This window comes from Barbus barbus, assembly GCF_936440315.1.
Source record: "Barbus barbus genome assembly, chromosome: 48".
In the NCBI taxonomy this organism is placed as follows: Eukaryota; Metazoa; Chordata; class Actinopteri; order Cypriniformes; family Cyprinidae; genus Barbus; species Barbus barbus.
Window position 1 is genome coordinate 6958512 of NC_136726.1, and position 27177 is coordinate 6985688.

General features: G+C 37.2%; 1 protein-coding gene and 1 pseudogene across 4 annotated transcripts; one reads left to right on the top strand and one right to left on the bottom strand.

Annotated features, from left to right (window-relative positions):
* The first annotated feature begins 2339 nt into the window (after nt 1-2339).
* On the top strand, nt 2340-4169 carry LOC306866591 (cytosolic 5'-nucleotidase 1B-like; annotated as a pseudogene). Its single transcript has 5 exons — nt 2340-2468; nt 2566-2685; nt 3197-3318; nt 3443-3606; nt 3897-4169. The product of its transcript is annotated as a cytosolic 5'-nucleotidase 1B-like (transcript).
* Nucleotides 4170-4795: 626 nt separating this feature from the next.
* On the bottom strand, nt 4796-26972 carry LOC306866614 (ras association domain-containing protein 8-like). Of its 3 annotated transcripts, none has more exons than XM_079411876.1 (5): nt 26717-26972; nt 17595-17798; nt 8579-9543; nt 7210-7354; nt 4796-5404 (listed from the first exon to the last, which is right to left on the bottom strand). In XM_079411876.1, the coding sequence occupies exons 2-5, from the start codon at nt 17695-17697 to the stop codon at nt 5283-5285; spliced, it is 1335 nt and encodes a 444-aa protein (XP_079268002.1). In that variant the 5' UTR covers nt 17698-17798; nt 26717-26972; the 3' UTR covers nt 4796-5282. The 3 variants fall into 3 exon arrangements, with proteins under 3 accessions (XP_079268002.1, XP_079268003.1, XP_079268004.1); XM_079411877.1 differs by having other exon boundaries at nt 4805-5404; nt 17595-17830; XM_079411878.1 differs by lacking the exons at nt 4796-5404; nt 7210-7354 and adding an exon at nt 8214-8380.
* Between the last annotated feature and the right edge of the window lie 205 nt (nt 26973-27177).

A 27177-nucleotide genomic window follows, 5' to 3' on the forward strand; every position in this document is an offset into this window, starting at 1 on the left:
CTCTCTGTGGTCATTAAAAATCCCAGGATGTCCTTCGAAAAAGAGTAGAGGTGTAACCCCTGGCATTCTGGCCAAATCCCTGGCCTCCTAATCATCCCCATATCTACTGATTGGCTTCATCACTCTGTCTCCTCTCCACCAATAAGCTGGTATGTGGTGGGCGTTCTGGCGCACTATGGCTGCCGTCGCATCATCCAGGTGGATGCTGCACACTGGTGGTGGTTGAGGAGATTCTCCCCCTTCTATGTAAAGCGCTTTGAGTATACCCAGAAAAGCGCTATATAAATGTAACTAATTATTATTAATTAATTAATTATTAAACACACACACACACACATTATTCAGTGTCTCCAATTCACCATATTACTCAGAGGAAATACACAGCAAGACAGGGAGAACATGCAAACTCCATACAGAGAGGACTTCTGACTTTATACAGCAGTCAAACCCACAATATTATCTGTCCCTTTTTCTGGCAGCCCATTATCATGTTCCCATTAACATTATATTTTTGCTAAATGTCATCCAGTATAACAAATACTCCCAACATTGTTAGGCCTGAACACAACCCAACACTTAACTAGAACTTGTTGGATCCAGCTGAATCCTGTCTAGAAAAGGCATTGAAATACACAATAAGCGAACTTGCCTTTTTCATCCTCCACTCCCTGTTTCAGTTGTTGTCTTGTCCAGTTCAGCGGTATTAAACAATTAAGTCATTGTCTTCTGCTGGAATCCAAAAATAGTTGGAAACAAAGACCAGGCCACTTAGACAGCTCTCCTCATAGTGTTCCTTCAGTATAGAAAGAAATGTTGGGCACCTGCCCCACCTCAATAATACACAAAACTGCCTGTGCATGTGCTCTTACAGGACTCCTCATGTGAAGTTCAACTGGTGTGGAGGAAGGAACACAAACAGTCAGATATAAGATATTCAAATGCATTCTTAAGGAAGAGCTAAAGATTAAACTGATTAAGTGTTGATAGAACAGCTTCCTTCTTGCTCCTGAAATATGTTCTGCTGTGATGAGCAGTGAAAACATACAAACATGACTGGAAATTACAACAGAAACCAGTTTTGCCACACTACTGTTTGGATATTAATAGTAACCTGATACTGTGCAAAGTCATCTTGAAGAAAATATATGTATTTATCTTTCTAACTTCAGCTATTTGTTTAAATCCAAGTTCAGTAATGTAAAATATTGTATATATTCCAATTATATCTACAGGTTGTGAATAATTAAATAATGTTTGTTAATTTACTGTTTATCTTCACATTAAATAATTAGTTCACCCAAAAGTAATATAGGTTGCCTCCACTTATGCTGGGGGCATAAATCATTTGCTGCATTCCAAACAGGATAAATCTGCCTCCAAAGGGCACTTTCAAATTTTGTAATTTTTTAGAAATTCGAACAATAAATATCATTTTGTGGCTATTTAATGTGTTGTGACAGACCGCTGTATTGCCTCAAGTGGCACGTCAACCAAACATCGTAACATCGTTCATAATTACTTAAAACATGAATGAACATCAGAACCTATTTCATTTCAAGTGTGGAAAGATATCACGTCATTACACACGTTTTCAGGTCAACTCCACCGAAATTAATCTACTCTCCTGTCTGATTTGTTTGTTGGACAAGATGCTAGATTCGGTGTTATGATTGGTCAGATTGCCTGTCAATCAAGCTCTTTGCAAAGGGTCAATTATGCAATGAAGTTTCCTCGTTTTTTGGCACAAAAGTGTGTTCCAGGGAACAGATTCGTCCCTTCGAAGCCTTCACTCCGGAGGGTTAAACCATTCAAAGAAATTAGGACATAGTGAGGAACACAACAATTTACTCATAAGAGAAATTCCCATATCTGCCTTGTTCACGAATCTGAATGATCCAGTTCTTGAGATTAAGCTCTGACCAGTTCGACGATCCTCCTCTTTTACAAGTCTGGAATGGAAAAATAAATTATCTGTGAAAAACTGCTTTTAAAAATTCAGAGCATATATATATATATATATATATATATATATATATATATATATATCACACACATGCATGTATATATTTAAGAAAAATGTTACGTTTATATATTAATATATATATATATATATGAATATAAATATAGACATGTAAATATTTTAAATATATATGCTGTTTATACATAATAAATAAACACAGTACACACCCATATGTTATGTAAACACAAACGTTTATTTTGAGCGCGATTAATCATTTGACGCAGCACTAATAAAAACACAAACTACTCCAGCAATAGTCTATCTGACTCGTCTGTTGTAACTAATGAAACTCAATAAAGTGCTCGATTCACGGCTATTCATGAATGTGTCTCATCTGCAGAATTATACAGGTCCTCTTATGATTGCGCTGCAATATAATGACTTATTTGATTTGGACTCGATGTACACAGATGTACTACCCAAAGGCAGAGCATTCATTTTTATTAAGGTAGGACAGGCCAAGTTATTAGGTGTTCTGCATGGCCGATTTCAGAGGAAGTTTATGGTGGATTATTATGATCTTAAAATGCTTGCTGTGAATGTAGGCTGTGCAAACAGTGAATGAGAGACTTGTGGAACAGAACAAGACCGAATGAAGTGATCCTCATTGCAAAGGAGTGTTCAGAAGAAATCAAAATGAAGATAGATGAGTGTAAAGCATTATGGTAAGTTCACTTTGGTTAGGCCATATTAATACAGCACTTGCATATATATATATATATATATATATATATATATATAAAGAATAGGGACTAAAATATTTTTTTTGTTTTGTTTTTTCTCTCTCTTCAAGTAGTCAAAGAAGGTGCTCCTAATTTCTATTTTTTAATTTTTGTTTTAAATGTTTAGTATTTTTATTTTGTATTAAACGTTATATGAAATTAGACATTAGCTATAAAATATGAATGGTGATTCCAGTCTGTCTTTTTATGCAGGTGATGCATTTAATGTGCTTAAAAATCATATTTTTGTTACTTTTTTATTAGACAATAATTTATCAAAAATATTTAAGTTGTCTCACAATAATAATAATAATAATAAACAAACATTGGATATTTTTTCTTAAATGCTTAATTTTTTTTATTGTATTTTTAGTCTTAAGCATGATATTCTTGTGCTTTTTTTTCTTCTTCTTTCATAATTTGCTTATTTTGCATTGTTTTATTCCATCACTAGGTTTAGAAATTGGCAAATTTTTCTTTTGCAAAAAGGAAAAACTTCTAAATACTCTGCAGTCAAACAAAGTTAAGCTGTTCCTCTCTACTGAACGGGAGGATGTCTATGAAGCTCTGCATACAGTAGATCACTTCATACACATTTAATGAGTCATTTTAAAATATTTATTTTTAATGCATGATTTAAAAAAATATATATTAGCATTAAAACACATTATTTTACGTTTGCACATTTTGTTGAATTTAGGAATTCCAGCTGCTTTGCTGTACGATCAGGCTGATGATCAAGTCCTCAATCAGCTAAAGGTCATTTTCTCAGGTGATGTTATCGGTTTCTCTGAGGATTCACTTGATAGTCTTTCAGATTTTGGATTCAGTGAAACCCAAATAGAGACCTTCAAAGCAGCAACGGTAAATTATTAAATATTTGTATTTATGCAACAATCATTTTTTTGCTCTAGTACTGTTTTAAGCTTCATTAGTCATATTAATCTAGTCTTATGTTGATGGCGCAGTGGATAAGACACATTCCTTTGGTGTGAGAGACCCGGGTTCGAATCCACTGAGACACCAATGTGTCCCTGAGCAAGACACTTAACCCCCTAGTTGCTCCAGAGGCGTGCGACCTCTGACATATATAGCAATTGTAAGTCGCTTTGGATAAAAGCGTCAGCTAAATGAATAAATGTAAATGTTACCAGATCTGCATGGAGTTTGCCGTTCTGATCGGTCAGATGATGAGGAGGAGGTTTGGGCAAGAGAACAGCCCTCTCTGTACCTGTGTCTTAACCTCGTGGGGCTCTAGAAATATCTGTGCATCTGCCCTGAAAACTCTTCGGGAATGGGGTCTGGATGTGGACGAGGCGTTTTGTCTGGCTGGAGCTCCTTGCAGCCCCATACTGGCTGTAGTTAAACCCCACTTACTGTGGGACGGTGGCCTTCACAACATCAGGGACTTGTCCACCCACAGTTAGTAGCACTAAGCTGGACACACAAGTGTGGCTTACCTTTATTTTAATCAGGTGCCAATTCTGTTCTCTTGCTGTTACACTTGACTTTGCATATTTTCTTCAAAAGGGTTATGTTGTAAAATAAGAAGCAGCCATATAGGGTGATTAGGGTTTAATAGTAATTCACAGTACTCTATATATCGATTTTTTAGGGGTTTGTATGAAGTTTTTCTATGTTTACAAAAATTATAGTACATGCTTGACTGGAGGAAAAAATTAAAAAGAAGTTTAAATACCCCCAATCTGCTGAAATTAAATGCAGCCAAATTTAGAAGACACCATATGAGCAAAGTCTGAGCATAAAGCGTCATAATATATTTTATATAATCTAATTCAGTCAGCATGCTTTCCCCATCGTTAAAGTTGATCCTAACATGGCTTGTGTTGAATTTCAGAAAGGCACTACTTTCAGCAAAACAGCTGTGATATATATATTGAAACAAATAACAAATATACACTAAAAATAGTTCACCCAAAATGAAAATTCCTTTAAAACGTTTTAAATGTCTCCCAAGTCATAATGTTTAGAATATGAGTGTGAAAATTTTCATTTTGGGTGAACTATTCCTTTAAGAGTAAAAGTACAATTTCAAGCAGTATCAGTTTTATAATAATTTTATGTATATTTCAACAATAATGACATTGGCAAAATTAAAGCAAGCAGTACAATATTTTGCAGTCATGCAGTAATATATTGCAACTAAAATAAGTGATTGTCTTTGGCTCAACAGTAAAACACTTATACAAATTGATAAATCAACCATAGTATGAAATATATATATATAAAAAAACTAAATATCACAGGTCAGACTTACTCCACTAACAGTAAACACAAATGTGAAAATTGCATATTCATACAAATGTTTCCAGAGGCTAAAATAAGAATACAAAAATATATTTATGCTTCCAAAGTAATTCATCCTTCATATACTAGTTTATGTGACAAGGTTACAGGTATCACTTTCTAATATTAGACACTACAATGATACTATACATATGAAAATCAGCATACTTATGGTTTGTATTTGAAATGCTATGCAGCTCTTTGTGATCGAGATCAAGTCTACCAAGTGGTCCTTAAACATAGATGCCCTCGGGATTTAAACCTGAGGTGATCGGAGTATGGAGTCCATGGATGCTGCCAACCACTGGATGAGATAAACCCGGTCGTTTCAATGAGCCAGTTAATGCAGCAAAGTCTGGGAAATGAAAGAAAATTGAATTAAAGAACTTTGTCTAATATCTCATTGTACTTACAGGGATTGTAAAGATCATTTTAACTATATATGCTAAGAAGAACTTAAAAATACAAACACAATTAGAGTAGTCTTGACCAAATATTTCCATAGATCTTTGTTTAATTCCAATAACAGTTGCTTGTTTGGAATATCATACATAGAGGTCTTCACAGAGGTTTAAATATTCCTGTTCGGGGCTATATTTTAAATGGTCAGCCGGGTCCGGGTCGGGTATGGATCTATTACTTCGGGTCCCGGGTCTGTTTAACATTGTGTGTTATACCCGAGTCGATCTGAGAACACCGCATCCGCCAGTAATCAGTGTCAGTCAGCACTTTGCGCGTGTTCTGTAACTTGCAGTTTATCAAATGAGGATGAGAAAAGTGTGAGCGGAGTCTATTACAACCAACAAAAATGTATTGTTAGGGTAAACGCAACAGTCGAAGTTGACTCGAGATAAAAAATACAAAAAGAACTGCGAAGTTGCATTAGTCATCCGTCACCAACCGTGACAGCAAGTAGACTTTTAAAGCTGGAATAATGAGCGGATTAAGAAGGAATAAAGAAATGAGTGGATTTCTTTCAGTCGGCAAGAGAGAGGAACGATCTAACATGGATGGAAATTTATTGGCAAGCAGGATTGTATGCATCACAGTCGGGGAGATACTAACAGTACTAAGGGAATTTTATAATTTTTTTCCGAAACTTGTTTATTGACTTAATAGCAGTTTGCTGTGCAATAGGTGCCGATCGGGTGCAGTCGGGTCTGTGTCTTCCCAGCCGGGTTCGGGTCCAACTTTCGGATATGGTCAGGTCCGGGTAGTACATTTAAGGCATTTCTCAGGTCTCACTTTCAAATAAAATACGGGTCCAGGTTGGTTCCGTGCAGCACATTTACGGGTCTCTTCGGGTTCGGGTACACATTTTTGGACCCATGAAGACCTCTAACCACCATACTACTACTCCTGTGGTATATAGTATGGATACAATGCATGTAATGCCAATTTTCTGAATGCATAGAATATGCAAATACAACAGAGCACAATGCTGTATCCACAATGCAATGCAGTTTACTTATTTCTAGTGTTAAGAATGAGCTGGAAATAATATCAGCTGTGATTTTGACTCATTATTTGATCAGATTCAGGCTTCATTCAGTATGCAGTACGCTAATATTCAAACTAGCCTTTTAATTAACCATTTAGCCAAGCCTTTGGATACAGTAAACTGGTTGGCCAATACCAACTCTAACCACAAGGTGGCACTTTGAATTAGCAATATAAACAATAATAGAAAAAGCACTTTGAATCAGTGACATCTACAAACAGAAGGCTTGTAACTGCAATGTTATGTTTCATCCAGGCTTGACGTCAATAAATCAGAAAGAAATAACAGATTTTTGTACTCGACAGAGTAAATGACAGAGGCAAGACCGCGGAGTCAATCGTTGCAACTATAATCTGTCACGGCACTGATGAAGCAGGAGCACGCAAAAACTCTGCAGCCTTACATGTTTTACATGAAAAGACTTTTAACTCTCTCCAACATGGGCCTGCAGTTTTTTGCTAGATGTGTAAGTGAAAAGTTACTTGGCACTGCAGTAAATTAAAAACAGATGTGGTCTGGCCATTAATGGCACTTGTAAAATGGACCTATTACTCGTTATGGTTGAGGTCTTATTTTCATTCATGCCGAGTCCTAACAGAATCCACACAGTATGGAGCATATCCCTGGGGCTTTAGATATATTGTCAGTAAAAACAATACCTTTATCATCTGTTGTGTTGCTGGAGTCATCATCGCCAGGCTCCACGGGCAGAACCGTGACTTTGGTGCCTGTTTGTTGTATGAACTGCTGTAGGTTTACCTGCCTCAACTCTTTGGTAAGCTGCTCCAGTTCATACTGACTCTCCTGGTGGAAAGAGGGCGCAGAAGGTGCTAATGAAATGTTTGTGTAGTATTGCAACTGGCATTCAGCCTGCAGCAATGCAATAACAACTGGCTATAAACCGTAATAATGTTCCAGTGTACTTCCACAAAATCAACTCGCGATTCTAAACAGATCTGTCAATTCTGCATTTACAACAAATCACAAGAAGTGAGAAATGTTTTAGACAGAACTCTTCTGAAAAGAGCAGCTAAGACCAGCATGAATTTCTTTGTTAGTGAGTGCTGGTTTGGAACTTGTCTAGTTAAGTATACTTCCAGCTATGTTGATCACCATTTGCCATTTGTTGAGGCTAGTCAACCTCCATCAATATTTTGCTGGTTTAACTACTTTAGAAGCCTTTTGGAGGAAACCACAGAGTCAAGGTTTGGCTGTTTAGCCTGGTCGAGTTAGTCCCTGCTGGTAGATGCAGATATGTTTGGATGGTTCTTAAAAGCGTGAAATGGAAATCCTCCCTGCTGCCTTTGAAATCACAGCCAAGGCTAGTCGCTAATGAAGGACTAACATTTGCACATTCTTGTGGTGCCATCAGCTAATCACCATTGTCAACATGTCATGATGTCAAACTACACGACTTTTTAAAATCTGAACAGATTTGAAACACTAGGCATCTTTCACTTGCCAACTCTGTAAATGATTACAGAAGAAAAATGGACATCATACGCTTAAAAAAAAAAAAAAAAAAAAAAAAAAAAAAATCACAAAGATCACATTGTACCAAGTGATGACAAATGATAAGTGTTTAAAAATCAGCTTAAAATATTAAGTGTTTGATATCCTTCAGCTTGATGGAATCATGGTCTGAAGCTATTGATCACTGCGATTTTATGAGAAATCGGTCAACTCCAACAGGCCAAAATCTGAAGAATGGCTCTGACGTTTGTCAACTTTCGGCATCCAGTGTCAACTCATCCAGACTGCAAATTAGAGCCAACTTTTTTGTAGTGCATTTTAGCCTTACTTCTGGGGGATCCTGCACCACCCAAACAACTGGTATTGAGATAAACAGAAATAGTTAATTGTTTTATCCAGGTATTATAGACCAACACAACATATACTGGTGAAAAGAAATCTTCAAAAGAAATTATCTCTTTAATAATAATCTCTGGCCACTGATTACCACTGCAGTCTTCAATTTCAAAATTTCATATGGATTACTCAAGTTTTTGTTTGTGAAACTTAACGTACCTGCTGTCTCTTGCATGACTCAGTCAGTGAGCGCTCCACTGCTCTTGAGCGGTTTTCAAGCTGGGCCGTGTGTTGAGCTTGAGCCTTGAGTTCTGCTTTCACTCTCTGAAGTCTAGCCTTCACTTGCCCCTCACTGGCCTGCTGGCTCTCTCTGATCTCTTTATGTTGCTTTTGAGCCTCTATGCCTGCCTCTACACCCTGCAGAGACATCAGCCGCTGTTCCAGATCTGCCTCACAGCCGTGCAACCGACTGCTCAACTCTTGGAGGTGCTCCTGCAGCTGCCTCTCGCTCTCTCGCTCGATCTCGAGCTCGGTTGCCCAGAATTCCTCTTCCTCAATCTCCACCTTGTTCCTTCGCACCTGCTTTTCCAATCTTGAAACTTCCTCTATCATCTTCACATATAGTTCATCCTGCTCTAGTCCAACTCTTTTCTCAGTCAGCATTCGAAGCTCTGCCTCGTACGTCACTATCCTGCTGTCTAGAACCGAAAGAGTCTCCCTCTGCAGTCTCACCAGTTGGGTAAGATCCTCCACGCGGTGGCCTGATAACCGAGGGGACATTGATGGTGAATTGTGAGCACTTCTCACTAAAACCTCTCGTTGTTTGGTACTACTGTCACTGAGCCTGCCTCCACTAAGGATGTCCCTCAGACTGCGGGGCACACCGGTGAAGGTCAGAGATTTGCGCCGTGGCTCACGCCGACGGAGGGAACGGTCACCCGGAGCTCGGAGCTTGGCCATCAACGGAAGGCTCTGCCGATGCAAGCCACGCTCTGGGCCCCGAGGATTCAGGCGTTCAGTTGAGGGGTACTCATTGAGAGATGGACCTGTGCGGTGTAGGATAAACTGCACGTCACCAGCATACTGCCCCCAAGTGTTCAGAGAGGCAACCGGACTCTCGTGAGGAACGAGATGTCGCTCGGCGTCCCTCCATTTTTCGATCAGCGTATACCGTCCTGTGCGACCTATAAAAAAGGACAAGTATTACAGTGCTGAACAAGACTACCAATGAGCCATAGATATTAAAGGGATAGTTCACCAAGAATGTTCACAAAAATAATGACTTTTCAACAATTTCTTCTAGGGATGTACAGAATTTTAGGGTTGCTGAAAATTATCGGCCGAAAATGACATTTTTGGATTTCGACAGAAAGAGAAAAATGGCCGAAAATACGAGCCGAAAATATACATATAATAATATATATGGCGCCTCCCGGCCCACCCGCATTGTTCAGCACACAGGTTTCACTCTCCTCGTCATTGCGCTGTTTTACGCGCCGCTCAATATTCCGCTCTATTAATGTGCTCGTGTACCGCTCATGCTCACCGAGCCGGTGAAAGTCCGCTCAAATAAGGCACTGACAGGAAATTCAATTAGGGCTGCACAATTAATCGAATTTCTAATTGCGATTACGATTATGGATGCCACGATTACATAATCATTCAAAGCTGCGATTACTAAAATAAATAAACAATTAAAAATGCCCACTTGCATTATTCTGTGTGCTTAAGAGGTGTTTGCAATGCGAGCTTTAACAAACTCAACGCACTGGATAAAAGACATTTTGTCTAACTGATAGTCGTTGTCACTCTGTTGTGCATGATAGATACGTTAAACGCCAATCGTGTCAAAAGCCGAACAAAATAGCAGTACTCGTGCCATACTGACCTTTTATCCGCTCGCCTCAAAAGAAAACAGCGCAGCGTGAGCTTAGAGCATATGCGTTTATTACAGTGACCAGTCGCAATCACGCGCTAAACAACGCTGTGAAATCCAGTAAGAAGCACTCAAGTTCAGCTCAGAGTTCTCCAGTACAAATCACGTCTCTTTAATTTAAACTAGTTTAAAGCCAAATAAATCGGAGCGGTTATTTTCATCAACACTGATGCAGAAACAGCAGTGCAACAACGATCCAGTTAGAAGATGTTTCAATCCACAAATCACCCACATTTACCATAGTTTTACTGTAGTAACACTAACTGTAGTAATGGTACGGTGGCAGAAAAGTAGGATATTCATATGAAGTATTATTATATTATTAATATACTAAATATGTTAAAGTAGTAATGGAATATAATTACATTATTTTGTTAATTATTCTATCAGTTGATGTGGATTTGTAATTGACTGAATGTGTTTAGGCTACTGTTTTTCAATGCAAACACAATAGAAACCATATAGTTAGGCTACTTTTTTACCATGGTAATGATGTGCTGTACTTTTGGTTATGTATAAAAGATGAGGCTGTTACAGTTTTCACAATGTTACTGTCAAATGTACATCTGCATCCCAACTCAAGCTCCTGTTCTAATGTGCATTTCTAAGAGACAAAACTTGTAATATTGCAGGTTCAGTGCTACCAAACCAGGTGCTGGTGCCACTGCTCTCGTATGTTAGTCTGGAGCCCTGATAATATTAATTGTACAGTAAAATGTTACTGTAATTTGAAATTTTGTCTGTTTAATTGTAAATGAAATCTATAGCTTTAGACGACCATTTTTTTTTTTTTTTTAGTTTTAGTATAACATTATACTATGCATAATTTGACCTTTTTTTGTTTAAAGAAGAAACCAAACCAATGTATAGTTGACATTTGAGGCTCAATGCTACAGAAAAGCAATAAACGTTCTGGAAGAGTGTTTTCAGCCTTTTTTAAATATATATTTTATATAAAAATATGGCATGCAGCTTCAAACATTGGCATAAATCGGTTCAAAATAATCATTATTAATAAATTGCAATTATAATCTCAAGAGAATAATCAACAATTATGATTTTTGTGTCAATCATGCACCCCTACAGTATACTTGTTCCTGTTTGCAGTAGCGCTACTGTGCTGTAACATGGTGTAATACAGCTGTACTGGGCAACGCTGGTAAAATGATGCTTTCAGTGATGCTATGCTCTGCTAACATGCTGATAATAATAGTTTAGGATTATACAATATTTGGATAATTAGTCCAAAAACTACTTGTATCTGATTCTGTTACATAGACGTGAATAAAAATAATATAATGATATTTAATATTAAGGTAACACTTTACAATAAAGTTCCATTAGTTAATGTGAATTCATGTATTAACATGAATGATCAATGAACAATACATTTATTACAGTATGTATTAATCTTTCTTAATGTTAGTTTTAATGATACAGTTGTTCACTGTTAGTTAATGTTTTAATTCAGTGCATTAATTTAACAAGCACAACTTTTGATTTTAATAATGCATTAGTAAATGTTGATAATAACTAAGATTAATAAATGCTGAAGAATTGTGCATTCTTAGTTCATGTTATCTAAAGTAGTTAACTCACGTTACCTAATGAACCTTATTGTAAAGTGTTATCAATATTAATATAAATTAATATTGTTAATGCAGGAGTTGGCATTCTGACATAGAACCTGGATGCGTTGTGCCTCGTTTACAAGCAGAAGATGCAAACTGTACATAAAACATGTCTGAAGTAAACATTTCTGAAGATTTCAAGAGAATGACTTGCAATATTTTGCACAGCCTTACTTATTTGAACCAGAATATACATACAATGGGCCTCATTCATGAAACATTCGTAAATATATAAGTAAATTCAGAGTAATTTGCGTGTAAAACAGACCTTCCTGAAAATTCTCCTCCGGATTCACAAACGCTTTGTAAACGTCCGATTTGATAGTTAAATGTGTGTATGTTAATGAATTCCAATCATTCGTAAATAGGGTCGCTCGTACACGCTCATTGACAATTAACATAATCCCCACCTATGACTACAGCTACGCAAATTTTGTGTCCAGGAACGCAGTGGAATATTCTGGTTTACTTTCTCAAGTTTGGCTCCAGTATATTGCATAAATGCAAAAAAGAATAATAGGCCATATGGCGAACAATAAATATTCAATAAGGTGTCCACCAAAGCGTTTTTAGCCACCTGAAAAATGACAGGTGCTCTTCTGAAAATGGCCAGCTGGTGGCGCTTAAACGCTTTGGTGGCACAGTGTTTTTCCCATAGACTGTAAAAAAAAAAAAAGTTTTCCAGTTGTCGATTTGGTTGCCATGAAGTGGAATATCCACAGCAGTAACGTATTACTAGTATCTCATTTTGAAGAATATTACTGAATATAAAAATGCAATAAACAGTAATATTAACTTCTCTATTGTTGTTCAGTTGTTGTACAAGTAGGATAATTGGTCGGTGTGGTATTTGTCCCGCCCGTCCTCCATTTATTGGACGGCTGGCTAAAAAGTGACAGTGACAAGCGCTGCGTTCTACCCAAAGCTAAACTGGAGCCAAACAGTTTAATCAACTCTCAGCTACAAAAAAACAAAAAACAAAACTGAGCAAACAAACTTATAAAATATTATAAATGGCAGTGCATCAAAATTCAGTGTCATCATCACCAGAAAGAACACAGAACGTTTTACGCACCATTTACACCTGGTAGGGAGCGTTTGTAAATTTCTTTCGTATCAAGTAACCTTTTGAAAATACGAACATTTTCATGAATCTGAAAATTTACGAACGATTTACACAAAAATTAATTCTGCTCTGGTTTCTGAATGTCTTTGCATCAGCAGCACCACACACATCCTTGTAACTTCGTAAAATAACGGTTAAACCACTGATGTCACATACTGCGGTCAGGCCAGCCTCCACTTCGAAAAACACGGTCATTCTACGTTATTTTGTGGTGCGCGCATATATCAGGCGTTGCGGTAATAGCATGTAAAACTCAGATCAAAGGAAAAGCGATCTCTGGCATTCATTCAGACAGTTTCTGTAATAAATTAATTAATTAATTAAAATAATGAGTTTAAAAAGGTCTGATATAAATAAATAGACCAATTAATATGAAAAAATAAAACAGTCTGATGAGAAATAAAATAAAAGCCTTTTAAAACTTGCATTTAACCATTTTTTATCTGTAAATACACAGTTATAAAAATAAAAACCCCTGTCTCCACAGACCAGTTTCAATTCAGATTAACAGTCCACTGCCCCAGGGTGTCACTCAACCAGCTTCAAGACGATTTGATGTTGCATTACATTATCGTATTGAAGCTGGTTGAGTGACACCCTGGGGTAGTGGACTATTAATCTGAATTGAAACTTATGTGGAAACAGGGAGTTTCCTTTTTAGAGCTGTTTCCACAGACCAGTTTCAATTCAGATTAACAGTCCACTGCCCCAGGGTGTCACTCAACCAGTTTCAAGACGATCTGATGTTGCATTACATTATCGTATTGAAGCTGGTTGAGTGACACCCTGGGGTAGTGGACTATTAATCTGAATTGAAATTTATGTGGAAACAGGGAGTTTCCTTTTTAGAGCTGTTTCCACAGACCAGTTTCAATTCAGATTAACAGTCCACTGCCCCAGGGTGTCACTCAACCAGTTTCAAGACGATCTGATGTTGCATTACATTATCGTATTGAAGCTGGTTGAGTGACACCCTGGGGTAGTGGACTATTAATCTGAATTGAAACTTATGTGGAAACAGGGAGTTTCCTTTTTAGAGCTATGCAAAATCACAGGCAGAACAGGTAACATGAGATTTGGAAGGCTTTTATTTTATAATGCAACATATGATCGTCTTGAAACTGGTTGAGTGACACCCTGGGGTAGTGGACTATTAATCTGAATTGAAACTGGTCTGTGGAAACAGGGAGTTTCCTGTTTAGAGCCATCTCAAATCAAAGACAAACTGGTCATATGAGTTTTTGGAGGGCTTTTACTTTGTAATGCAACATCAGATCCTCTTGAAGCTGGTTGAGAGACACCCTGGGGTAGTGGACTATTAATCTGAATTGAAAGTGGTGTGGAAACAGGGAGTTTTTGTGTGGAGATGGGTTTTTATTTATATAACTACGTGTATTTACAGATAAAAAAAATGGTTAAATGCAAGTTGTAAAAGACTTTTATTTTGTTATTTCTCATCAGACTGTTTTTTTCATATTAATTGGTCTATTTATTTATATCAGACCGTTTTAAACTCATTTTTATTTATTAATTTATTTATTTATTAGAGAAACTGTCTGAATGAATGCCAGAGATCGCTTTTCCTTTGATCTGAGTTTTACATGCTATTACCGCAACGCCTAATATATGCGCGCACCACAAAATGAATGACCGTATTTTTCAAAGTGGAGGCTGGACTGACCGCAGTTGTCACATGGACCATTTTAACGTTGTCCTTACTACCTTTCTGGGCCTTGAATGTGGTAGTTGCATTTGTCTATGCAGGGTCAGAAAGCTCTCGGATTTCATTAAAAACATCTTAATTTGTGTTCCAAAGATGAACGAAGGTCTTATGGGTTTGGAACGACATGAGGATGCATAATTAATGACATAATTTTAAATTTGTAGGTGAATCAACCCTTTAAATGGACTCTTAACTATTTTTAGTTGACATATGTTGCAAAATTGACCTTATGCTTAGAATCATGCTAAAGCAACAATTTGTAAATGAAAACAGTATGATTTACAATCTCATATTAGTGTACATCATTATAAATATACTTTCCCAAAGTAGTGTTACTTTATTTCTGTTAAACCTTTTTAAATGGGAAAAAAACCACAGTGTAATTCTTGTTTAAATCTGTCATGTTATGACTTATATCATTGTTATGTGAATACACAAATATATTAGGGATGTTTTTCCCAATCCCATTCCACCCTCTTCCGCCCATCATTTCCTGTTCTTCTCCACTACCATATAATTTGCTTAAGGGCAAAAGCACAGAATATTTCTTCATAAAATTAGTGCACTTCATTTAACGATACACATTTGAAACCGTGAGCAGTGATTTGTTAAATACATTCTTCGCCCAGTAAAAACAAACAAATTACTTTCAAAACTGTCAAAGTGGATTGAGGTGTTCTTAAGAGTTTTTTCTTTCAGTAGAATGAGTCAGATTTTCCATGTCAGCGGGCACTTTGGTTGCGCCAGTGCATTTCTCACTAATACAAGAGGGGGCCCTTAGATTGTACAAGTCTGAGTGCAGCTGAAAATAGATTCAAATGGTGACGTCAACCAAGACAGGTTTGAATCAAAAACAAATTGCTTTGGGTCCCACTGGTGATGTAATTAAGTGAAATAAGCTTTGTAGACTATGCGCCCTCTCCTTGAAACTCCTTAAAATATGCCTGATGTCTTTAGACAAGTTGTTAAACTAATCTCAAGCTGTTGGAAAGCAAAGACAAACTCTCCGATACTTCATCTTTTTAAATTATGAAATGGGTGATGATTACTCAATCAACCTCGATGCCATATGGTTTCAGCATTACTCAATTTATGGCATCTGTGTTAGCAACTATAGCTTGCATGATTCAATTCTTCCATAATCACTGCTGGGGAGTAACCAACAAAAAATAGAATACATGTTTTCCAGTAAAGAGCAATTTTTCAACAGATAGCAGTAGCATGACATAATTGTTTATCAGTGTTTGTGTGTCATATTGTGTTACTCCTTGTGTCTAAATCATTTTGGTGAATACGTTTGTTCAGATGATTCACTTAATTGAATTACCTACTCATTAGTAGTACATAGAGTAGTACTCATTTCATTAGTTTTTTTATTTTGTACCGTTTCTCTGAGGTCCACTTATAATGTTTTCAAGATTTTTACATCAAATAACATAATTCAGAAGTAATAGGCTATTTTCTGTCCTGTTTTTAACCCCCCTCATCAGAACGCACTGTTTAAATAGGTGTGGCGGATTGTAGACTCGGAAGTAAATGCCCACTGATATGATTGTGTATGCAGTGATTTAGGTTAAAAATGCATAAATACTCAGTACATCTAACAATCTGTAATAACAGACAAAGCAAAAGTAATCACGTAATGAAAACGGTTACTCACACTTGTCTCATTATTGTCTTCTATTTTCAATCTTTCTGAAAATCCCACATCAAATTATTACTAGTTTGTAAACGAATCCGCGGAAAATGAAGTGAACAAAGGACCAGACATCGTCTGGATCTTCATTAAAAATAAAGTTAATCCACTTTTTCCTTATGTTCAGATCAGAAGGAAGGCAATGCAAAGACTGTTTTTCCACTGTTTTTCAGAGAGTGGCGTTCCAGGGGAAGATGTAGGACGTAAACGTAGCGTAAGCTCCGGTGAGCAGTGACGAACACGGAAGTGCAGAGGAGAGAGCAAAACAAAACACCAGTTACGACTTAGAAGTACAAAACTAGGATTTGTAAAGAAAAATATATCTGAAGATTTCGATATAAGCCAAGAGGAGACTGGTTTTCCTTTGCTGTAAACAAAACTTGATTCTCACGTCATCTGCTGGAACGCCACTGTCTCGTGAACGCGCGCACAACAGTTAGCGGAAGCTAGAGATTGTGGCATGTAAAGTAGTAAATATAGATATTTTTCTCACAAAATGCATCGATTCTGTCACGTTACGCTGTTCACAGAACACGCTGGAGGTACGAGGAAACGGTTAACAGTCTTTAAATCAAAGAAAACCACTGGGAATAATCCACAAAAGGAGCTGAGCAAACACATGTAGAAACAAGTAGATCAGACAAAACCAAACTGAACAGACCGGGGCTTATAAACATAGGATAATGAAAGACAGGTGCAGGGAATCAACTAATAATCAAACTAAGAAAGGACAGGAAGGTGACCAAATAAGGCAAAACAGGAACTGAAACACATGACAAAACAGGTCCAATCCTGACAGATTCATTATCAGAAGGCCTTATTAACTTTTTATAATGGATGGACGCAGTTTTTTTTGGATTTCATAATCTTAAACCGCATTCACTGCCATTGTAAAGATTGGAAGAGACAGGATATTTTTTAATATTAACTAGGATTTCTTGTAAATCATAGGGTTATTTTCAGTTTTGGGTGAACTATTGCTTAAAGTTTTGAACGACATGAGGGTGAGTAATTAATCAGTTTTCATTCTTAGTTGAACTATTCCTTGTGAATATTTTTGTAGCATGACAAACGTAGCTTCTCCAACACTTTTTTTAAAAGAGCAACTTAAAACACTACCTACCAATTGCTTGAGCCAGAGCAATGACCACTTCCTGGCAGGTGGTGGCCTCTGTGACCCCACAGACCACGCGCTGAACTCCATCGACCCACACCTTCAGCTCCATCCTGGGTCAATCTCTAAAGGATCTGGGGCTGTTGGTCTGTGACGTCATACTGTCCTGCTCCAGGGGTCCAGTGCTACAGCCGTCACCCCCTCACAGCAACTCTGCAACAACCACAACACGGGTTAGGAAACACCTGGGGAAGATATATACTTCTCTTAGCCTTCTGCACATATTCTCATACTACTAAGTGTGGGCGTCTGAAATGAATTCGATCTTGTGCTTTTGAAAGTCTTTGGTTTAAAATTTGTATTTTTAAGTCAAAGAGGCCTTGTTGACAGGAATTTTGAGAATTTTTGGTTTTATTCCCACAAGATTTGTTCTGTCTCTTTGTTCTCAGCTGAATGTTTAGTTTTAATGAGGTTACAAAGTGGCATTTGTGGTTAGAAAGAACTTCTATATACAAATTTCTAACCTTTTGTAGCTTAAACAAATAACCATTAACTTTACGACAATCTGAAATGCATTTGTCTAGGAACAAAGACAAGTGTTATAATGAGAGCCTTTACTAATCGGGAAAGCTTTGTAAAAGGAAATGACGGTGCTATTAGCAGGGGACCTCTGTGCTTCCAGATGGACACATTTCCTTCCTCAGATCTCTGACTAGTTGAACAATCAGCTCTTCTTCTGTATTTAACAAAGAAACAAGATACTGCTGTCTAAAAAATGATTCAGTCTCTTTGAAACAACAGCTCACACATGGTCCCAAAATAGCATATTTTCCAAGAAACGAATTGGCCATGAATCTGTGCTTTTTGTGGAGGTGTGCCGAGTGTGTGAAGAGGAGGAGGATGACATGAAAAACAGTTGGCTGTAGTGTAGACATCCTGCTGGATACAGTGAGACCAGCTGGACCTGACATTATGTTCCTCCCACTTCTGCGAACAGGTAGAATTTTAGGACGAAGGGCTGTTAACCACGCACGCCTGAGCAAATCTTCAGCTTTGTAGAGACAAATTCACAAGATCTCAGTTTATTCTCCCAGCAAAGAAAATATTACACAAACTGTGGCGTAAAAGAGTCTAATGGTGTGTGCACACCAAAATCGAATTTAAGTATTTGAACGAGTAGATTGCACACAAAGTCAATGCAAACATGCGAATAGAAGCAAATACAATATTTGTCTCAATCTTGTCTTCTGTGCAAGTGGAAATATTTCAACTGCTAGCGTAAAATATGCACGATGCGTTGTCATGCAAGCCAATCAGCAAAGAGCTTGTCACGTCCGGTTGTATCATGCAAGTGATGCGAAAAACATCCTGCGAGTAATCTAGAGCAAGAGACGTGATGCAAATAATCGCGTCGCTTTTGGTGAGAACACACCATAAGACTGGAGTAAGATCCACTTGCAGATTTACTGAAGAAAGTGCAATAATAAACCAAAGCAAACAGTGGGAGGGATAGCCAAAGTCATTTAACATAAATCAAGCTTCATCGATCAGAAAAACATGAGTAAAACAAATGAGTAAAATTAAAAAATACAGCAGAGTCAACCAGAATATACAGAGCTTTCCACATGCATTTAGGAGCTCATAACAGCCAATTATTTTATTTTTTTGCCTCTAAATGAATAGTAAACTGAGATCCACAATTATAGAATCACAAAATAGGTTTGAGTCCATTTACAAGGCCAGGGACTATAGAGGCCTGTCTGTTAAAGAGAAAAAAATAATAATAATAATAAAAAATTAAAAAATTTGGTAATTGTGACTTTTTCGTAATTCCTGCTTTTATTTTTAGCTCACAATTTGACATATACATATATATATTCTCATCTCATTATAATATTGGCCTAATTTTAATCACTTTAAAATCACACACACACATATATATATATTCTATATATTAATTCTCTCAAGAAAGAAACTCGTAATCTTGAGCGCAAATGGAGAAAAACTAACTTGGAAGTTTTTAGAATTGCGTGGAAAAACAGTATGTCCAGCTATAGACAGGCTCTAAAAGCTGCCAGGGTAGAGCATATCCGCAAACTCATAGATAATAACCAAAACAATCCAAGGTTCTTATTTAGCACAGTGGCTAGATTAACAAATAAACAGACACCGCCCGATCTAAATATTCCCTCACAGTTTAATAGTAATGACTTTATGAATTTCTTCACTGATAAAATGGATAACATCAGAAATACAATATCAAATGCATATTCTACTGCGTCTAGTATTTCAGCTTCATTCATCGCCCCCAAAGAAAAACTGCAGTGCTTTACAACTATAGGACAGGAAGAGCTAAATAAACTTATCAGTGAATCTAAACCAACAACATGTTTATTAGATCCTGTACCCACTAAACTACTGAAAGAGTTGTTACCTGTAGCAGAAGAACCGCTTCTCAATATTATTAACTCATCGTTATCTTTAGGTCACGTCCCAAAACCATTCAAGCTGACGGTTATTAAGCCTCTTATTAAGAAACCACAACTAGATTCTAATGAACTGGCAAATTACAGACCCATTTCAAATCTTCTGTTTATGACTAAAATTTTAGAAAAAGTAGTGTCTGTCTGCTCAATTGTGCTCCTTCTTGCAAAAAAAATTCTCTATGAAGAATTTCAGTCAGGTTTCAGGCCTCACCATAGCACAGAAACTGCACTTGTTAAAATTACAAATGACTTGCTTCTTGCTTCAGATCAAGGCTGCATCTCATTGCTAGCATTACTTGATCTTAGTGCTGCGTTCGACACTATAGACCATGACATACTCATAGATCGATTACAAAACTATACTGGTATTCAAGGGCAGGCTTTAAGATGGTTTAGATCCTACCTGTCCGATCGCTACCACTTTGTTCATTTAAATGGGGAGTCATCTCAGTTATCACCAGTAAAGTATGGAGTACCACAAGGATCTGTCCTAGGTCCTCTGCTATTTTCAATATACATGTTGCCCCTTGGTAATATTATTAGAAAATACGGGATTAGTTTTCATTGTTATGCTGATGATTCTCAACTATATATCTCAACAAGACCAGATGAAACTTCTAAACTATCTAAGCTAATAGATTGTGTAAAAAATATAAAAGATTGGATGACCAATAATTTCCTCCTATTAAATTCAGATAAGACAGAGATATTACTTATTGGACCAAAAAAAAAAAAAAAAAAAAAAAAAAAAAAAAAAAAAAAAACAGTACACAAGAATCTTGGATTACAATTTGCAACGAGACGGATGTACTGTCACGTCCTCTAAAGTAAAAAATCTGGATGTTATATTAGACAGCAACTTGTCCTTTGAAAATCATATTTCCCATGTTACAAAAACAGCATTCTTCCATCTTAGAAACATTGCCAAGCTTCAAAATATGCTACCCGTTTCTGATGCAGAAAAGCTAGTATTCGCAATTGTTTTGTTAACGTTCTGTTAACATTTAAAATGACAAGATTATGCATAGTGTCCTTTATGGTTTATTACATTCCAGAACATTTTATTTTGTCCACTCAATCTATTTCTTTGTAGAAGTTCTAATATCAAAACATGTGTTCTTTTCATTTCTTCATTATGTTTATAGAGCTTTGAGTTTGGCTCCAGCAGAGGGACAGGGACGATTTACTGACTGTATGGGGCACTGCTCTGGAAAAGTAAAGCACCGCAGCAGCCAAAGACCACAGCATCAAGACAGAGCTCCTCTCTGAATGAAATACTACACCCTTCCTAGGATAATAAAATCTGCAAGCACACAAAATTATGCATTACTCATAAAAAACAATGTGCAGTCCTCAAAGGACAACTCTTTTTGGGACTAAAAACCAGGTTGTTAAAACAAAGCTTACCAAGTTTTTTTCAGCAGAAGTCTTTAGTTCAAGATCCTTCATAATTGAAAAATAAAAACTGATGATATAGTAAAACCTTTTTTTTCTTTCTTAAACAGGCATTTCTGGATATCTTTCACAGTATAATTCATTTATAATTCATCTTAAAAATAACTTGTTTTTGAGCTTAAAATTGAAACTGCAATAATCTAAAGCAGCAGTTTTTATCATTATACACTTTATCAGGACATGTTTCCTGGGAATCAAACCATGACCTTGGCATTTCTATTGCCACATTCTACTATTTCTTCAACAGTAACCCAATTGTTTGCACACATGATATAATAATATTTTGCATTAAACAATCAAGCCATTATTTCCAAGAACTACCCAACAAAAAGGTGTATTTTCAATTGCTTTTTTCAACCCTGTAAGAGGGAGTACACTGAATATCTCTGGTTTAGTGCGGAGACATATGGTGGGGTGGAACCCCTATAAGAGCTCTTCTGTCTGAGCCAAAATGGAAAAAAGAGAGCTTATTACAAAAAACCAAATAGCTACTGCAGTCAATGTGGAGTTCTTGCCAAATTTCTAATTTTTGATTTATGCATGGTTTGGAATAGTTCAGAAACCAGGCGTTCACATTTTAAATTGGCCCATAAATTTATACAAAAAAATCCCACTTGGAATTGTCACGCAACATTCACTCTTTCTTCATCTCTAGTTAGGAGTGCTATCCTCATGCAAATGTAAAAAATGTGACGTTTGTTGCATGCTGCATATCATTTTCTCTCCATTTTGCCCTTCTGTAAGCAGATAAGCATTTTGTCCTTCATTTGAACTACCCTTTAGCATCTATGACAACAGATGGAGTCCTGTAGCCAATAGTCAGATGCATAGTGAGGCCATTTTATGTGTCCTTTTCTGACTAACGCAAAAGTGGCCTGCAGCCGACTCTATTCTGACATTTTTCCAGGAGCGATCACTAAAGCAAGGAAGCCCAGTTAACAGATGACTTCACCTCTGCTGCATATATATTTGACTGAATTAACCAAAAACACAAGGGAACCAAGGTTGTCCGATCAGACATAGTACAAGATGTAATATCAAAACGTGTGTGATTTAAAATTTGACCTTCTAAGAATCAGATCACAAGTCCATAGTGTGTTTTACACAATGCAAGAGCAGAATAAAGATAAAAAGCCAAGAACCTGAAACACAGTGCTTGTTAAGACTAAAAGAGCCACAGAAGTTCAATGTCACTTTAAAATAGTGGCAAAGTGACACATTATCATTATTTGCAACACAACCTTAAGCCTACAGTCTTCATGAAAGCTCAAACAAACGTCACAAGGCACGTCCAAGCCATGTGTGGAAATTGAGGTGATACATTGACCATTTGGACTGTTTTGTTCAGGCCACCAGTCTTAATCAGGAAAAGACTGTTGAATTTGATTGCCGCCCCACCATGAGCACTCCATTCAATCATCTGCCCATCATGCTGTGCACAAGTGATCACTTAGTCTAAAACGAGCACTGCAGAACTGAATCAAGCACTATTTGTGGAAGTCACAAAGAAGCATTTGGGAACTGACTGTCCATTTGCTAGATCCATCTCTGACTTCATGATGACATCATTGAAGGCCGGGCCGGATTTACTAAGAAAGGCGTGGACAGATTTATTTTTGCAGCTGATATTATTACATATGCATTTGTAGGAGTTTCCATGTCAGACAAAATTTATGAGTAAATAAATTATGCAGGGTGACTTACTAAAGTTTGTGGTAGTCGATATACTGGGTATTTACGCCATTATTTAGCATCCCCAAAAATTATGTCTTAATCCATTTTGTGCTTGTGTTGTTTGTAGATTACACGCACTTGATTATTATCAGCTCTGTTTGTTTGCAACCCCACATTAATTTGCGCTGCTCTAGGTAGATTGCATTGTTCATTATGGAAATGCACTGGCTGCGTCTAAATTCTTTCAAAAACACAGCGAATGTCTCTTCTCAGGACCTGACGTCTATAAGCCACTTATTTCTATATCCTTTATCTATACTCTACTAGCATTCAGACCATCAGTATGGCATGAAGGAAACTCTTGCACTGTGAAATGTGACTTTGGCTGTTGTTTGCAGACCGAAAGAAGGAGGGAGGTATAAATTCCACCAGCATTGCTTTTGTGAAGTCTCTCTTTATAAGGCTAACCATCTCATTGAACTCAACTGAGTAATATCCTCTTACCATTGCTCATACTTCTGATTCAGGCATCTGAATGTTCCCTCGGGAATCAATGAAGTAAGGTACCCAACGGTCTCCCGCCAATTTCGCTGTACTCCTTGTCCAACTTGATGCGTAAATATAAACAACATATTTCGTTTCAACCGGTTTATTAGAAACATTTGGCAAACACGTCTTCCTTATGCTTTGTCCGTGACCAAGAGGATAATTTGTGGTGATTGCTAAGACAAACAAAACTTACGATTGCTCAAACTTAATGTTGAACAAACAGCTAACCTGAAGTTAAACTTTGGATGGCATTTCTAGATGCGGGGTTTTGTAAGGGCACTCATATGTTCTTCAGGAAAAACGGAAGATTTGGCTGATTCAAAAACTAAAAAAAAAATATCCCCCAAATATTCCTCCAAATGGGAAGTTAACATCGCATGTGTCTAACAAACCTTACATTTGGTTACTAAGAATCAAGTGAGCGTTTGGCAGAGGCTAAACCCTAAAGTCTGTAAGGAAAGGATCAAATTGAAAAAAAAAAAAATGATACAAGATTTGAGGTCTATCCAAAACCAGAGAGAATGAGCTCATTTCATGGTGTGCTGTTACTATTGCTGAGCTATTTTGGATTAGCCTTTTATTCTGCTTGTGCTAGCTGCCATGCTACATGTAATTACTAGCAATTTATGCACTCTCCCATAATTAGTTGCAGGCTGAAACTGTTCCAAGAGTAAAAACACTCCAAAAACCAAACAAACAGACATGATTTACTAAATAGTTACATAGTTTATGAAAGTAACTGTGACCCAAAACTTTCGAGGGCATAAAAGTGGTGTAAAATTAATCCAGACTTGACAGTGATGCAATTTTTTTTTTTATGATGAACAGCTCGAAATGTATTGTCAAACCTGACCAAATGGGAGGCTAAGGTATGCGGTTGATCAATGTTTTGATTCGAAAGTGAATAAAGCCCAAATTTCGATCTGTTCTTCACAGAATGTGACAGTGTTGCTTCAAAAATGTATAAAATAGTCATCATGTACCATTTGATCCTTATTGGAGCTTGGAAGATTTGGGTCTTATTGACTTTCATAATATGGACAAAAACAGCTGAAACATTCTTCAAATTATCTTCTTTTATGTTCCACAGACAAATGAAAGTCACAGGTTTGGAACGGCGTGAGGGTGAGTAAAAGATGACAGAGGTTTTTGGGTCCACTGTATACTGAAAAGATTAGCTAGTGACTAAGGTTGAGGCTTGAAGGCATGCAGGTGGTTATCCAAAGACTTGGGCCTTGATTTTACACCATGGAAACTGATAACATTGAGGTTACACATTCCATGCAGCCGGGCACTGAACGCTGAAGGAGATAAGACGTTTCTAGCCCCCCCTCACGCTCGCTCTAATCAAAGACTTTCATTTGTAGCCATCGTCCATGAGTTATATGGCTAAGAAATGTTATTTATACCATGGACGGTTATCATACTAAAGTTCAAATAGGTTTTTTCCTGGTATTCTCTTATAGGAGCTACGGCAAAATTGGGATATATTTTTAAACCGTGTTTTGAATCTTGTTTCTTCCCTTGGGAAAAATAAGGTGCAAATCAAACACTAAGTAAACAAACAACACCACTACACAATCAATCTGAACCACGCAAGACCTCCCATCAGGGACGACAGAGGAAGGAAAACAAACCTTCTTTCCCCACCCCAGTAAAACAATAACCCGAGGTTTTGGAAGAAAGCGAGTGAATTCACAGCGAAATCTCCAAATCTCGCTCCTAAATCCCCTGGGTGTCCTAAAATGTACTTAGCTACGCTTGATTATTTCACGTAGTTTGGCACATTTAGCCTGTAAGAGAAAAAAAAATGAGGCGCTTTCATAGAAGGTAACAGGAAAACAAAGCTTTGAAGGGAATAAAACCATGCCAGGTTTTAAACAAAGTCCTTCTCTAAGGCCGCTAGATGGCAAACGGTCTACCTACTGTGGTATTTAACTACAGACAAGCTCTGCTCTTGTAAATCTCAGAGTTTGTTGAGTCTCAAATCTCAGCTGAGGTGCTTTAATAAACGTCGGCCCCCCCAAAACCCACGGCTAGGACATGGACTGGCAGAATCGCTAACATCTGGATGGCACGTTTAGCTGGATATAATACTGCCTTTGTTCTTTTGCCATGGTTGTGATCAGCTAGCTTTGAAGGGCCAGCCAAAAACTGAGTTACGAGGGTACTGGATGAAGTGTCAACGTGACTAAGTGGTTTATTAATAATCTCTCATCTTACCACTTTCAATAAAGTAGTTATGCATTCCCACTGTGAAGCATTTGTGGTAATGCACTAAAGACACTTTGTTGGATTAAATGAGTATTTTGCAGTAAATAGCCTACATGATATGATAAAAGAATAACCAAATGACAATCAATCTTTGTTAGAACCACCAAGGCCAACTTTCTCATGATATACTAATTAAAGATACAAATTAACAGTGCATTAAATAATAACTGGGTTTGGTAGTAACCACATATTGCATCAAATAGACATGTTTAAATTGTCAAACACTGATGTTGTTAAGCAGGCTGATCCTTCAAATATCAATAATTTGAGAGAATTTACAAATTAAATAACACTAATCTTGCATCTTTATGAATGTATACTGGTTAACAATTCATTGCATTTGCATATAGAGAAGAACAAATAAAAGTAGCAGTGCAAAACGACTTTTGAACTGCATTGCATGCGTTTTCCCACAGTCTTAAAAGCACATCTCATAGTTTGCTTTGAATTTGATTAATAAGCTTACGTTTTGTGTTGAAGTCAATTGATGTGATGCATAGAGAATACTAAAAACATGCTTTTTTTCAAGTTAAATGACAAAATTTGTACAATACATAATCATATTGATTTTGATAAAACGTCAGATGTAAAATTAAGACCATAAATATTTCAGATTGTGATGCTGAATGCGTTTGAACAGATTGCATTTATGAAGTATTACATTTTCCGCACGCAAAATCTGTACTTTCTTACCTTTATGACTAAATGTAGGAAAATATTTATCCACTTTTTGTCCGAGCCGATGTAACAATGACCGAAGTTTGTGCAATAAATTAAAAGGACACTGTAGCATTCAGGATTTTTCAGTGTTAAGACTAACTATACAGCTCCGTTTGCTAAATATAAACGAACTGCTCTTATATTTTACAGCGCAAAAGTCTGAGAAAGATCACCGCCCCACAGGAAAAAGTTTTCATGCTGTGCTGCTGCAGTCAGTCCATCCGAGCTCAAATGTGGAAAACACGACCATCTGATCTTACTCGCTGCATTCTCTCAAGTCCCGCCCTCAGTCTCATCATTGTGTGCTTTTATTGGTCAAGCTTGTGAAGCGCCTCTAAACTGTCCAATCAGAGACCGCTTATGAGAGGCTCCTATTGGCCCATCTCGTCGCAGAAGGCGGGACTTGTGTCAACGGTTTTATTCCTCAAGAAGGC